The sequence below is a fragment of the Prosopis cineraria genome, unplaced genomic scaffold, assembly GCF_029017545.1.
Source record: "Prosopis cineraria cultivar Desert tree isolate PC_DT_omini unplaced genomic scaffold, ASM2901754v1 PC7, whole genome shotgun sequence".
In the NCBI taxonomy this organism is placed as follows: domain Eukaryota; kingdom Viridiplantae; phylum Streptophyta; class Magnoliopsida; order Fabales; family Fabaceae; genus Prosopis; species Prosopis cineraria.
The window spans coordinates 34,180,935-34,194,822 of NW_026555338.1; the positions used below are offsets into that span (position 1 = coordinate 34,180,935).

At 35.7% G+C, this 13,888-nt stretch overlaps 2 protein-coding genes across 3 annotated transcripts; both read right to left on the minus strand.

Annotated features, from left to right (window-relative positions):
* Positions 1–372: 372 nt before the first annotated feature.
* On the minus strand, positions 373–6,366 carry LOC129315416 (mRNA cap guanine-N7 methyltransferase 1-like). The gene is made up of 13 exons (XM_054959075.1): positions 5,609–6,366; positions 5,013–5,152; positions 4,847–4,915; positions 4,683–4,754; positions 4,003–4,104; positions 3,334–3,390; positions 2,740–2,878; positions 1,750–1,814; positions 1,573–1,623; positions 1,367–1,429; positions 1,155–1,278; positions 957–1,018; positions 373–845 (listed from the first exon to the last, which is right to left on the minus strand). Exons 1-13 carry the CDS (start codon positions 5,682–5,684, stop codon positions 750–752), a joined length of 1,116 nt encoding a protein of 371 aa, XP_054815050.1. The 5' UTR covers positions 5,685–6,366; the 3' UTR covers positions 373–749.
* A 383-nt stretch (positions 6,367–6,749) lies between these two features.
* LOC129315415 (putative beta-glucosidase 41) lies at positions 6,750–10,379 on the minus strand. Of its 2 annotated transcripts, none has more exons than XM_054959073.1 (13): positions 9,819–10,372; positions 9,649–9,715; positions 9,478–9,536; positions 8,992–9,067; positions 8,808–8,879; positions 8,638–8,725; positions 8,312–8,567; positions 7,987–8,102; positions 7,675–7,898; positions 7,555–7,586; positions 7,375–7,477; positions 7,187–7,295; positions 6,750–7,079 (listed from the first exon to the last, which is right to left on the minus strand). In XM_054959073.1, exons 1-13 carry the CDS (start codon positions 9,933–9,935, stop codon positions 6,878–6,880), a joined length of 1,521 nt encoding a protein of 506 aa, XP_054815048.1. In that variant the 5' UTR covers positions 9,936–10,372; the 3' UTR covers positions 6,750–6,877. The 2 variants fall into 2 exon arrangements, 1 of the variants encoding a protein (XP_054815048.1); XR_008594486.1 differs by having other exon boundaries at positions 6,939–7,079; positions 7,187–7,309; positions 9,819–10,379.
* Positions 10,380–13,888: the final 3,509 nt, after the last annotated feature.

Genomic DNA, 13,888 nt, shown 5'->3' on the forward strand with positions numbered 1-13,888 from the left:
TAAAACTAAATAAAGTAACATTCTTTTTCTCCCATTCTCTTGAACTTAACATAGCCTAAAGATGATTTGATCTTCATTTTTTTTTTTTGGGGGGGGATGGGGGGATTGCTAGTAAATCCCTCTTTAGGCCCAAAATTGTTCTAGAAGACCAAAAAATCAAGATGCAAGCATATGAACTTAAGATGGATAGGCTTGGAATTTCATGACTATTTGTTTGCATCCGAAATCTGTCTTCCTTGCACTTGGTCCTTTGATCGTTTCAGTACCAAGGAAGGACTCGCAAGCAATTTTTCTAAAAGAAGTCCCCCTTCTTGGGATCAAAATTGTGCTCGGCCAAATGACTACGAATGACTATGATACAAACAGATAAGCTTAGAGTATAAACAGATAAGTTTATAATTTCATAAATACAATGGAAACATGTTTAGTATTCTTCATATCACATGTAACAGATTACACCGCCGCAGATTCATCATTCATTTAGTATTCTTCAATATCACTGTAAATTGTAGCTAAAGGAAAAATCTACTCTGTAGATTCATGAAAGTTCGTTATCCTGAAGAGGATACAAATAAATACCGGAGCAAAAAATACTTCTCAGCAAGTTATTGCGATCGTACAGGTACAAAATCCATCGTGTATGATGCAACGCTAAATTTCGTGAGCAGCAGTTCTTTTTCCCTTTTACTGCAACACGCCTTGTTTCATCATCAATTTGGAAAATCCAGTCACGGGCTGATTTATTCATGTTAATCACTGCTAATATACATGATGTCTTCCTTTGATATATGCATCAAACCCCTGTCTCTTCTGCTACTTGCTTGCGTTCGGTCTGGTTGGCCTCGCTGGATCATCACGGTGGGTAAAAAAACTCGTGTGAACAAGCTTTAAGCAGAATTTCTACAACTAGGTGATGATTGTGTTGGTACTTAAACTAATTGAAAGATGGCACTTACCTTCCTCAACACAAACGCTAAGTACAAGTAAGCTACTTCCCATTCATCTGGTGAGAGTGTGCCTGCAAATAAAAGAGGAGTATGGCCCGTGTTTTAAGCAGCAGCACGTTAACAAAGAGAAGCAATGAGAAGGGATGTTAAGCTTCAATGAGTGATCATGGGACTAAGAAAGGTAAATGCATGGGCAAGAAGACTTACTCTGATCTTGGTTGCCATCGCCCAAGGCGCCAAGTCTTCGCATGAGCTCTATAAATTCTGGTTTTTTCATGTACTCGTGCACGAACTCATGGGAGTTCTTTGCAAAGACAAGCTCAAAATCATACTGTAAAGTGTGATGGAGAATGTTACCAAGAAAGCACAAGCAAGTGATACCTCTTCTGTTTAATTGACTGTTTTGAAAGATGTGATACCTCTTCTGCCAACGTCTTGAATACGTGAAAGGGGACAATCCATTCAGGACAATCAACAGCATCCTGCAACAGAAGTATAAATAGTATTCCTGAGTCACGTCTATGATCTAACAAATGGTCTGATATGACAATATTAATAAGCTTTTTTTCACGGAAACAACTACTGGAGTACAAGGGGAAGTTTTAACTTTTATTAGAAACAATACCTCTAGATGGAACTTGTAACTTATGCCAAAGGGGCTGGAAGATTTAAATTTCTGAATAACAAGAAGAATATCAGGCTAAGATACTGTTCAATAAATTGCATAAAATTCATTACTAAAATAATAAATTTCCACCCAAGAAACATAATTAGGAAGATGTAACATGAGAACAAAAGTCACCTTGTCAGAAAATTCTTCATCAAAATGCACCCAGTAGACACTATTTCCAAAAGACAACCCTTCAGCTGCATATTTCAAAAAATTGAAAACGGCATATCCAATCAAGTTCGAGAATTGCAAAATTGATGACATTTATGCTAATATATACCAGAAGGACCAAATGTCATCATTCTGTTCAACGAGTACAATGAGCAGTCATCTCTAAAGGGAACAAGAACAGTTCATGACAATTTGATTGAACCGTGATACGGCCCTTCACACACAGTGATTACTGAAGGAAGGATCTAGAAAGTAATGAATGGGGGGGCCAAAATCTATTTTTAAAATTTTTACAAGCAAGCTTTATAATTTTTACCAAAGGAACATCCAAGTGTTGGGGTTTGGGGGGGGGGGGGGGAGCACCCCTCCCTGCCGCCCCTGGATCCCTCTCTGATGTTGTCTGAAGCCTAAATCAATGCAATGCATACTACTTGAGGAGTCACTTTAGAATGAGAGATCATGGAGGGACAACAAAAGCTCTATTAGTAATATAGATTGCTTCTTCTCACTTAGATAGCAACGGCATGCTAAAGTTGCATCAGACTTGTCATACTTGAACATGTGGTTTAGCTAATCAAAATTCGTCTTTTAGTATAACCTAGAGATATATTGCAAACAGAGATTAGATCTTTGCATATGCTCACGTCTTTTTGAAGGACACAATTGTACTAAATCAAAAGATATTGCAAAAGCACTATCAGTAATATAGATTGCTTCCTCTCATTTAGATAGCAGCGGCCATGCCATAGTTTCATCAGATTTGTCATACTTGAATATGTGGCTTAACTAATCAAAATTCGTCTTTTAGTAACCTAGAGATATATTGCAAACAGAGATCAGATCCTTGCATATGCTCATGTCTTAAGTTTGAAGGACACAATTGTACTAAATCACAAGATATCACATTGTCATTTTCTTAAAAGTTGTAAACATTGCAGGTGCATCCAAAACCTTCTCTTAGCTTTTTTATAAGAACATTAGCATCAGGCATTGTTCCAATAAAAATGCCTCCCGGACGAAGTAATGCTGACACATTAGCCAAGGCTCGCCGAGCACGAGCTTCTGTAGACCAAGAGTAATGCAACGCAAACTGCAGAGTTCAAAGGTTTGACAGGTTAGAAATGAAGATACACTTTCAAAATTGAAAGTAGTCCGCAACCATAAATGTAATTTTCAAGACATGGGATAAAAGAGCAACAACAGTTGGCAGGGAAAATGGGAGTTGTCAAGAATATACGGTAGAAATATCAGATGATGTGCCATTGGGCTTTATCAAAAACTAATTGTTCAGATAAAATGAAAAATAGTAAAGTTAGACACCAAAAGAACCAACACATTGACCATTGAGTGTATTTAAAGAAAAGCACCATTGTTTTTAACAATACATGAACCAACAGTTTATCCTAAACTAAAATGATTGCTGGGCAAGGCCAATTCTAAATATAAAGGAAATTGAACTTTGTTGTACTAATACAAGCCAGTTCCTCTCTTTTTTAGCGTGATTCAAAGATGACTTGTAGTAATTAACTTGAGTGATTAATTCACCTGACAACTGCAAATATCAAAGGGCGCATCTTCTGCAAGAACCTTATCCAAGCGAACCTGGAATGATCAACAATTGTTAAGAATAAGAGAAAACAATTGCATTATCTAAACAAATAGAGAAATTGCTAACAAAAGAAGAGGAAAAAAGTTTTCATAGACGATGGTGCATTTTGGGTTAAGTTGTTATACGCACATCAATGACCCCTATATTTTATCAAACTATTCAACTACAGACTACGCCTTGTAGAGCACACAAGGAATTTACGAATCAATTTATAAAAATACTACTACTACTAAAGTAGCTGCTGTGGCTGCAATCATACTTTCACATGGCAACCTCTACTATCTTGTCTTTCTGGCTAAACCAACTACCTTTTTTCAAAAACAGTGCACTCAGTCTTTCCTGGTTTCTAGTGTATCCTCTCATCCATTCAGGATCAACTTTTTGCTTCCCCCTGCAAATTTCCTTTCTTGATATTTTAGAAAAAATAGTCACATTATAAATTTTAATATATTCTACATTCTCAATTTTCTAGCTAAAACAGTGCTGAGTCTGTTCATTTCATAAAATTGAAGGTAAAACTCTTAATCTTTCAAATGTGATAAAGTTATCAAGCAAAAAGAGAACAGAAAGTATTTTCATGAGATTGGCAATGCACGTTTAGCCACCTCATAGCAATCTCCACAGAACAGGCGAGCAGGAAACGTGAACTTTTTACGTCGCTGATGATGGTCAGCATCACCATTGTATCGTGTACGACAATCTTCAATCTGGAAGATTGTTGAAATCAGTGAGCTGGTGTTGAGGATGACAAACATATGACTATTGCAAATATTTTGACACAATAAGGCATGGAATCTTTCACCATCTAATAGCAAGGACTTGAGGTATAACATATAAGAAATTCATCACTGGAATGAGGGAAAATACAAAGTTACAATAAAAAATTTACTGTCATCATGTATATGTTCAAGAATTATTTGAAATAAAAATTATTATAGCTTAAAGTGTACAAGGAATAAACGAGTAATTCATTCTTGGGGAACACTAGCTTCAAGGTCATCTCCTAAGCACAAAAGAGTCAAAAACATAATTATGTAATTTTTTATAAATGGGGAAAAAGTTAAGCTGCAAGAGATAGACAAATGCGTTTTATGCATGAAATTAGCCATGACAGAGGTACATGGCATAGAAATAGAAGAAGTCTGAAGATGGCATGAATAATTTCTTCAAACCCTTGTCATCCTACTTCAGCTCATCACAACTTGATTTGATGAGTATATTGCTCAAATTTCAGAATTCAGATAAGACTAACAAGTTGACAGTTCCACTAAATTGTAATACTTACTGAACCTTCAGCAATGTCAATACCGACATAATATCCAATTTTGGCCTTGTCCCATTTAATAAGATCTCCACCCTATGGAAACGGAAGAATTACGTGAAGAGGCTTAGATAAGGAAGGATATTAGCTTTTTCGAATATTGCACATGGATTATAACCCATTAGCACCTTGCCACAGGCGAGGTCAAGGACTGCATCTCCTCGACGTGCATAAAGCTGAATTAAGACACTCTTAATCTGTTCAGAAAAAAGCATAAACACAGCAAGCAATCAACCAACAATAATGTAATATTCTGCCGATAAGAATTTATGCGTTGCAAAATATAACACATACCCAATTGTTGAGTTTCTTTAAATGAATAATTGGACTAGCCTCCCGCTCTTCCAGGGTCTGGTTGGTCCTTGCACTGTAATGTTCAGCAACTTTCCGAGCAAATATCTTAGTGCTTTCATCCTCCAGAAAATGCGAATCACCTAAACACAATCCACAAAATGCAAATAAGGACAATAACCAGAACCTTATGAGTTTTCTACAAGAAAAGCGACGGATAAGGACCAGAAAATACATAAATTCGCAAGTGGTATTTTTCATGATATAACGGGGAAGTATAAAGCCTATACTTTTTTTCGAACCCTTGCCACAATTGATTAATGAAGTTAAGGCAAGCTCTTTAGTCGGCATAACCTCGCGTTTACAAAGTTAAGGTCTCTCAACTGCATTCTTTTTTTTTTTTTTTAAAAAAAAGATCAGCATGGCAGAGACAGCATTCATTGCAAATGCTAAAGATTTCCCTCTCTTTTCCAGCAGAATCCTGGCTCTTCGGTCGTTTATCAGAACACCCAGATCCATGAAACACCAAATAACCCTTTATAATTGTAAACAACTATACGACAAAACAAATCGAAGAAAGGGCAGCAGCATAAAGTTACCTTCCGGGTTATATCTAGTTTTGGATTGAGGTGGGCCGAAAGAGGTTGAAGGGGATTCCTGGTATCCTCGTTTCATGAGGAACAATCCGAATGACAGTACTACTCTACCTCGATGCTTCAAGAACGTTAAATTTTTGGGTCTTACCAAAGACAAGCCGGCCGTTATAGTAATTTGACGTCGAGTTCGATTAGGCAGGAATAATGAAAACTCAAGTTGAATAAAGCGCGGAGGGGAACATGGATTGCTGTCTCCCTGAGATTTTATACTTGCTATGTAGCTGGACGCGGTGAGGGCATCAAGCAACGCGTGATTGGTGGAGACTAGCGGAGATTGATGGTCTGCGTAACATCTGAAAGAAGCATCTTTCCCCAAAAGAATCAAGAGAACAACTTTGAGATTGTAGATGTGCTTGTATCAGCTTTTGTTGCTCAATGAACCCACGAGCAACAAACCCCAACAATAGCAGAACGCCACAACCAGAAACACCAGCCTCCGATGATCTTCCAAAAAACTTCGCTCAAACCACAGAGAGAATCCCTTGATAGGGTAAAACGACACTAATAATACTCTGTTTTTATTTTTTGACCGATAAATTAAATTCTTCCGTGTTTGTTTTCGCAAGACAAAAACGACTAGACGAGTTGTTATATATTAATCCCACGGAAATTGGATTTACGAGGTGAAATTTTAATATTATCCTTATTCAAAAGAAAACGAAAAATATAAGTTAATAATTCAAAACATGTACAAAAATTTGAAGCTCAACCCACCCCAAACGTCTCTCAATCCAAGGAAAAACTAGAGAGATAACATAAAGTTAAGAATGACTATTTTAATAACTAAGATCATCTCAAATTTTACACCACTGTTCAAATATTCCATTATGTTTTTTAGCGTTGGGTGATTGGAATTCCAAAATGAAACTGAGCAACAAAAATGTGGGTTCCTTTTTAGTCTTGTGTCCGATTTTGCCAAACAAAAGCCTCCATGACAATCTCTTTCTTCGCCCTTTTCTTTGGTTACATCTTCTATGGAGTATGGACCAAGCAATTCTAGTCTCAATCACACATTTGCTTTGTCGTAATTTTATGTTGAGGGAGGGCAAGGGAAGGGGACGAAGCAGACAAAGAGAAGTTGTCATCATTTTTAACTTGTTCGTGGATATTTCATTCCCTTGTTGCTTTCTTTTCATTAATTTTTGAAGCACTTTACAATTGCTTTGTGCGTGACTGCGCGCACTGTATTTCAGACCAAAAAACAAAGCCAAATCAAATGTCGCCACTCATATCTGTTTTTAAACTTAATCTGAGCATGGTTTTGAACCATTGTGCAGAAGCTTTCGGTATCCTCGTGAGGTTATTCTTAAAATCAACATAGTAGAGCCCAAACCGAACGGTATAGCCCATATTCCACTCCCAGTTGTCAAGCAATGACCACACAAAGTAACCGCGAACATCGCATTCGTCTTCCCTGCATTAGATAGACATTGTTTTAATCCTGTTCTTGTATAATTTAATATCCATGTTATGCAGAGACTCAAAGTGCAGAATTTGTTAAAGGATCTGTCTCTTAAGTACCTTACAGCAGCAGATAGGTTTGAGAGATAGTCCCTATGAAATGTTATCCTCTTATCATCCTGCAAAGTCTTTTCTAAGGTTATGAAAGGTCCATTTGGGTCATCCATTCCTGCCATGATAAATCTAAACAATGTCAACACTTCTGTGAATTCTTTGATAAGCTTATAAGCAGGAAGCTCCTCCCTCACCATTTTCTGTTATAATCATTGGGGGATTCCCATACTTGTTTTTCACATAATTCACCATTTTTCGGATTCCCCATGGGACAATGTGAAGCCAGCGTGAAGCTGCCTGAAGAAGAAAAAAGACTTGCTTTAGAATACAGTCTATACACAAGGTTTAAGCTTTAACGAGTTGCTTAATCATACCCTTTCTCCGATTACAGCCCCTTTTCTGTGTGCTACAAAGTAGGACAACAGATGAGATGAGACCAAGAAGAAGAAGACGGAAGAAACGAGAAAGGGGTCACAATTTATTTGAAGGCTTACGGGTAGTGATGACAGCAGCATCAGACGATGCGTCCTGTAAAACCAGTTTTCGAATCCTAGTTCTGTCGTTACGGGCATAAATTGAGGTGTAATGATTTATGCCCACAAAATCCAAGGATCCCACAAGCATGGTGGAGGTTGCATCTGAGATCTCCGGCAATCTTTCAGCTACAAGTCGTTCCATTGAAAGAGGATATTTCCCAAAAAATAGAGGTTCAAGGAACCTATTATGGAAGATGAACTGCTCAGTTTTTCGTAAATGTCATGGGGCTTTGTGCATAGTACATTATCGTATTCGCTAAATAGAATTACCATCCAACTGAAAAATCCATAGCTCTGGCTGCCGCATCTTTGTCCTCATCAAGATCAGTTATGGGTTCATACCATATGGCATCTAGAGCTATCCCTATTTGACCCCTTTGTTTTTCCTGGATCATAACATCAATACCAGAATTAAACTCCCGATTGTAATATTTTGTCCCCAAGAGACATGCATGCCATTCGTTAGTTCTTGGAGTATGTAAATCTGCGCTATTATTTTCACGAATAAAGAACTTATGAGTCGTAGAAGTTAGAGTCAATGATTGAATAATTGAACTGTGCACGTTTCAGGAATTGAAGATGACTTGTTTAGAACCTTGAAATGTTGTTGATAGGTGCGATAAGCAGCAGCATGAGATAAGAGAATGTTGTGAGCAACAATATATGGTTCCGTGGATGATTTTCCCTTCCTACATAAAAAATGACCCAGAATGGAACATCTTCCAGGGGCTTGAATTCCCAAGTCATAACCATGGAGGGCGAAGTTATGTGGTTCATTGAACGTGATCCAGTACTTCACTCTATCTCCGAAAGTTTTGAAGCAGGTATAGGCATAGTGTTCGAAGTCTTTTCTGCAAATGAATATTTACAAAGCTCACTACTTTTATCTCACAAGATAACATGTCATTGTTTTTAACTTACATTACTTGTGTGCTTAGCCATCCTTCATATTGATCTTCTAGCATCTGTGGAAGATCCCAATGATATAGGGTTACAAAAGGCTGGATTCCTGATTGAAGAGAAGAACTAAAATTTTAATGCTATTTTGTGCCGTTTGTAAAAGAAAGATTCCTATAGAAATTCTTCGTAACCTTTTTCCAGCAAAGCATCTATGAGACTGTCGTAATACTTTATTCCTTCCGCACAAGGTCCCCCCGTTCCTTCTGTTCACAATTATTACAGAGATAGTTAGCCGCTAACATAATTCCTGCTGCTCTTATTTATTTATTTATTTGGGGGGGGGGGGGGGAGATTTTGAAAACGTTTACAACTTACTTGGAAAAATTCTTGACCATGATATGGAAAATCTGTAAAAATCCATCCCCATGTCTTTCATCAATTCTATATCATTCTGCGTAAAGTGGAAAATTATTAACGTTTCAGTTGACCGTTAAATATTTTAAACACAAAAATCAAGTAGAATTTTTTTTGGGGGGGGGGGGACTTCAGCAATGTCACATCAGCATATAAGTTTAAAAACTCTTTTCACCTTGAGAAACTTCATGGCATTTGTTTGCTTTACAATCTGATTGTCTATTGCTTAAAGTGGGTGATGTGTCGGCGTCATCATCTCAATATTCTCTCATATTTTATAATGGTGTGTCATCTCATCCTAAAATTGTTTATACTTTCTTTTCCCATTCATATGAACATGCTCTCCTTGAATATAAGCCACTTGAAGTTTAATTGAGACAGAAAGAAAAGTTGAGCAAGCAATCTAACTTGTGCAAAATTAAAGTCCCAAAGTATCTTCCTTGTTACCTTAAATCTGTGATATTGGTCCACAGTCATGTCTGCATTGCTGAAGTCCAAGATTCTCCCTATCAGAACGCAAAAATGGAAATCAGAAACTTCTCTGGAAGAGATAAATATTCATCGTATGTCTTAATTTTGATGATAGGGTCTGGTTTGCCTTTTGAACTTTGGTCTTACCTGGAAGCCTGGTGAAAGTATCCCATATGCTATCTCCTCTATTTCCTTCACCAACAGCTCCTTCAAACTATGCAGCACAGCATTTCCAAGTGATGAGATTTGGCGTATAATTTGTCTGATACTGTCTCATTATTTGGATTGAACATTGCAAGGAAAAGATTGATTCTTACCTGGTAAGCTGAAGAAGCAGTTCCAAAGATAAACCCATCTGGAAAATCTCCTCTGCTAATTGATTCTGTCCTCACAAAGAACTGAATTATGAGAGCAAAAGCAATACAAATCCTCATGGTGGTTGAGGTTGATAGTCTATATTACTCGCTACTTCTCTGTGGTTTCAGGCTGTACAGCTTGGATTATATACACCGGAAACATGCTAGTTAACTTTGTTGTGAAGGTTAAGGCTGAAGAAGAAATAGACAAAAGCCGAAGCAACCATGATCTTACTAAGAAACTGACAATTGATGCGGGCTAAGCCCATATTTGTTCATGCTGGAATTTGTAGCGCCATCAGAAACAGATGAAACGACGTAGGGGCAGAGGAAAACAGAGGATCGTGGAGGAATTGGGATGGCACATTTGACAAGAAAGAGGGATTTTTTTCTTTGTTTTTTCCTGCTTTCTTGTTGCAGGAAATATGGTGGGGAATTGTGTGTGAGTTTGAAGAGAGACGAAAAAGCTATATAGGAAACTTAAACATCAGGGAATGGCGCTATCCACATCAGTTTTAGGTTCTGGTTGCTGAGAAGAGGCCTCTTTTGTTTGCTTTTCTCTATTGACACATCTGAAATGTGGAACCTTCCTATTTTACACTTCTGTTTTCTTGGGCTGTCTAATTTCTTTGGAGGAAAAGACACTCAAGCAGAAGGCAGTGGATTATTAATTAATCATTCATTAAATACTAAATCACATTTACATAGCCTTTTCAATGAGATTCTGGGATCCAATTAAGTGTTTAACAATAATTAAAAGCAAAAAATATTGATGACAAAACCAACAAGGTTGTGTGGAGAAAATGTTGAACATGGATTACTTTATTGGGGTACGCGGCAGAGTGCAAGTAAAATAAATAAAAGCAATTGAAATGTATGTGATCATTACGGAGGCTAGAAACAAAAGGAAATTGTTTGTTTGGAATAAATAAAATTGTTAAAGATAAGAATAAGAAATGGCAATGTGTGTTTGGCTGGCAGCAATCTGATAAACTCAAGCCACCTACCAAAATTTGTCCAAAACGCCGAAGAATTCGGACTGAAAGTTCAAACCATCTCGCAGAAGCAAACTGTTGAGCCTGGGATTTGGATAATATTTTGGATTATTATGTGTCAGCATTTCTGCGATCAGCTTCACAGTTTGCAAGTTACCACAGTTAAAGGAAACTAATTTTCTTTTTAAAGTTAAAACAAATAAGATAACGCCTCCATGTCAGCATGCAAGTGAAGATTACAAACATCAGATGGCTCTCAAACAGCTGTTAGTACTATTATTCTAAAATTTAATGGTGCTTTTAATTCCCAAACTGTATTAGTTAGTACAAATTTAAAATAACTCTGATGCGAAGCCGTATTATTTCCACGTAGAACATAAAACTGTACAAATAAATAACTTCCTATTAATTTATCACAGGGAAGTTTAAAATTGACAGCACAATATGCAATATAGGAATAATGATTTTCCATCACGCAAAAGCTGTCCTTTGATAAGAAGAAGTCATCATTAGCACGCTAATAAGATGACGAAAGAATTGAAAGCTAAAATATGAGGGTTCTATTCTATGTGCAAAATAACGTTGAAACTTGAAAGTACAGTGCCGACGCTTACGATTTGCACAATATGATATATTGTATACTTTCAAAACAAAACGTGCTACGGCTTCAGAAATGGTTTGTTTAACTGCTTTTAAGGGTAACGTATGCTTATGTACTCTAATTTTTTTTGGCCTGACTAAGAATTGGGCGTGAATGGGTCGTAATATTAAAAAAATTAAGAAAATAAAATCAAGATTGAGTTAATCAAATTTGACCAGAAATTAAGGTGCTATTTTTGTTTATAACTTCTTAATTAATAACTGTGATATTAGTTTGTTGAAACAAATATTGTTGATATATTTTTTAAAAAAACCATAAATATTTGATTGAGAAATGCATTTTTTATTTAAAATTTATATGCATGTTAATTATGAGAAAGTAATCTTTTCTAAAACAAAAACCAGGAAGCCAACAAATCTGACAATGAGAATACATATATGGAGAGTACCAATCCATCATTCGGTTCGAAGCAGCTTTTATGCGCCGCTTCAATAGCAACGTCATCTTCCACATGAGTTATGATATAAGCTCCTTCTTTTTGGCGTATCTTTCTTCTTTGGTAAAGAATTGAAATATACATGTATGCGAAACCACGGCCTTCTATATTTTTAATTTTTTTCTCAATATTACATACGTATTATTTGTTTTTTTTAATTCTCAAGATTTATGAAAGTTTGATATAATATATATATATATATATTAATTTTAGCCTCTTGTTAAATCCTAACTCTGCCCTTAATCATAATTCGTGAGATTTATAATTAAGCCTTGTACGTGGGAATGACAAATTACCACAGTTTTTTTATAGACGTTGAAAATTGTAATTGGGGGTACTTGGGACTGAAACCTGAGATAATGGAAAAAGTGCCAAAAACATTCTTGTAAGATCAGGAAGAGTAACAGGACGAATCCAAAAATCATTGTGTAGGGGGAGCCATAACTAAAATTTTATTATAAATTGGGGGTTGACAATTTATTTCAACATTTTTCATAAACAAAATTTTACCCATCGGCAAAGGAAATTTTGAAGCATGGGTCACAGCCCTGCTTGTCCCCTCCCAATTTGTCACTGTGAAGTAGAATGGTTTATGCGTATGCGAGCCAAGAGCGTGATTTGTGCATGCGGTTCCACAAGTGCCAAGATTCTCTCCTCTTCTTTTCCATCCTTTTTCCCTCCTCTACTTAATTTTAACTGTTGGATCATGATTTTGGATACCCAAATTTTATCTCCTTCAAAATATTTCATTTCATTTTACTTTTACTGTATTTTTAAATTGTTGTTATTTCATTTTAGTACTTTGAATTCTATTATTTATATTTTTTATAACTTAATATTTTAATAAATAATTTTACAGCAGATCAAATCTGAATTTCTAAATCTTGATTTAATGGTTACAAAGAAAAAGGATGGAATGAAAGAGGAGAGAATCCATACCCTTAATTTCCATGAATCCTACATTTCTATCTTTGAAATGTGTTGCCATGACATCAAGACAGAATTAAATAGGGCGAAACACCAAAGTCACCAGTTGAAGTTGCTGTGTTTTAAAATGGAAAATGTGTCCGAAGTGAACGTATGCGTGTTTGTGGTGAGGAATGATTCCCGAATGCATTGACCAGCCCAAATATTTGGGCTTTTGGCCCGTTTCTCTCCCTTCCATCCGCCCTCTCTTTCGGCCTGCTTTCATATTGGTTTATTTCACTTAATTGCTCCCGTCCAAAATATAAATAATTTTTAAGAAAAAATTATATATCAATAAAATATTTATTTTTATAAAATTATATATTATTTTTTATTTTTAATTTTAATTATCAATGCACTGTATGATAAGTTAAAAATAAATTTACACAATGATCTATATTAATAAATGCAAGGAGTAAAACAAAGAAAATAATTTTTATATTATTAAATTGTTTATATTTGAAATAAGGTTAATTAAGAAAAAATATTTATATTTTAAAGTGGAGGGATTATATTTTCAATTTTTTATCATTTTAATAATCTAAGCGAAAAAAAAGGCAATCCAATTTATATAACCAGTTTTTTTCTCTTTATAAATCAATTTCAAACGAATTCATTAAAAGTACTCGTTGATCATTGCATATTAATTTGTGAAAATATGAAGAGTCAATTAAATAACTTGAATTTGTATATTGAATAAATTATATATGATATCTGTGATGTTAAAATAAAACTTATCCCCTCGACATTTAAAATATACATTGCAAAAACATTTCTTACTATTTTTTATTATCTGCTAATAAATTGAAACCTTCGAGTGTGTGCGTGCATAATAACGAACCTCAATTGCAATATGACTAATATAAAATAAGCATGACCAACCTAACTCTAAATTCTAATATGATTTTTGAAGCAACAAGAGCAGCTATTAACTTTTACCAGAAACTCCCCCCACTCGAAAAAAAAAAATTCA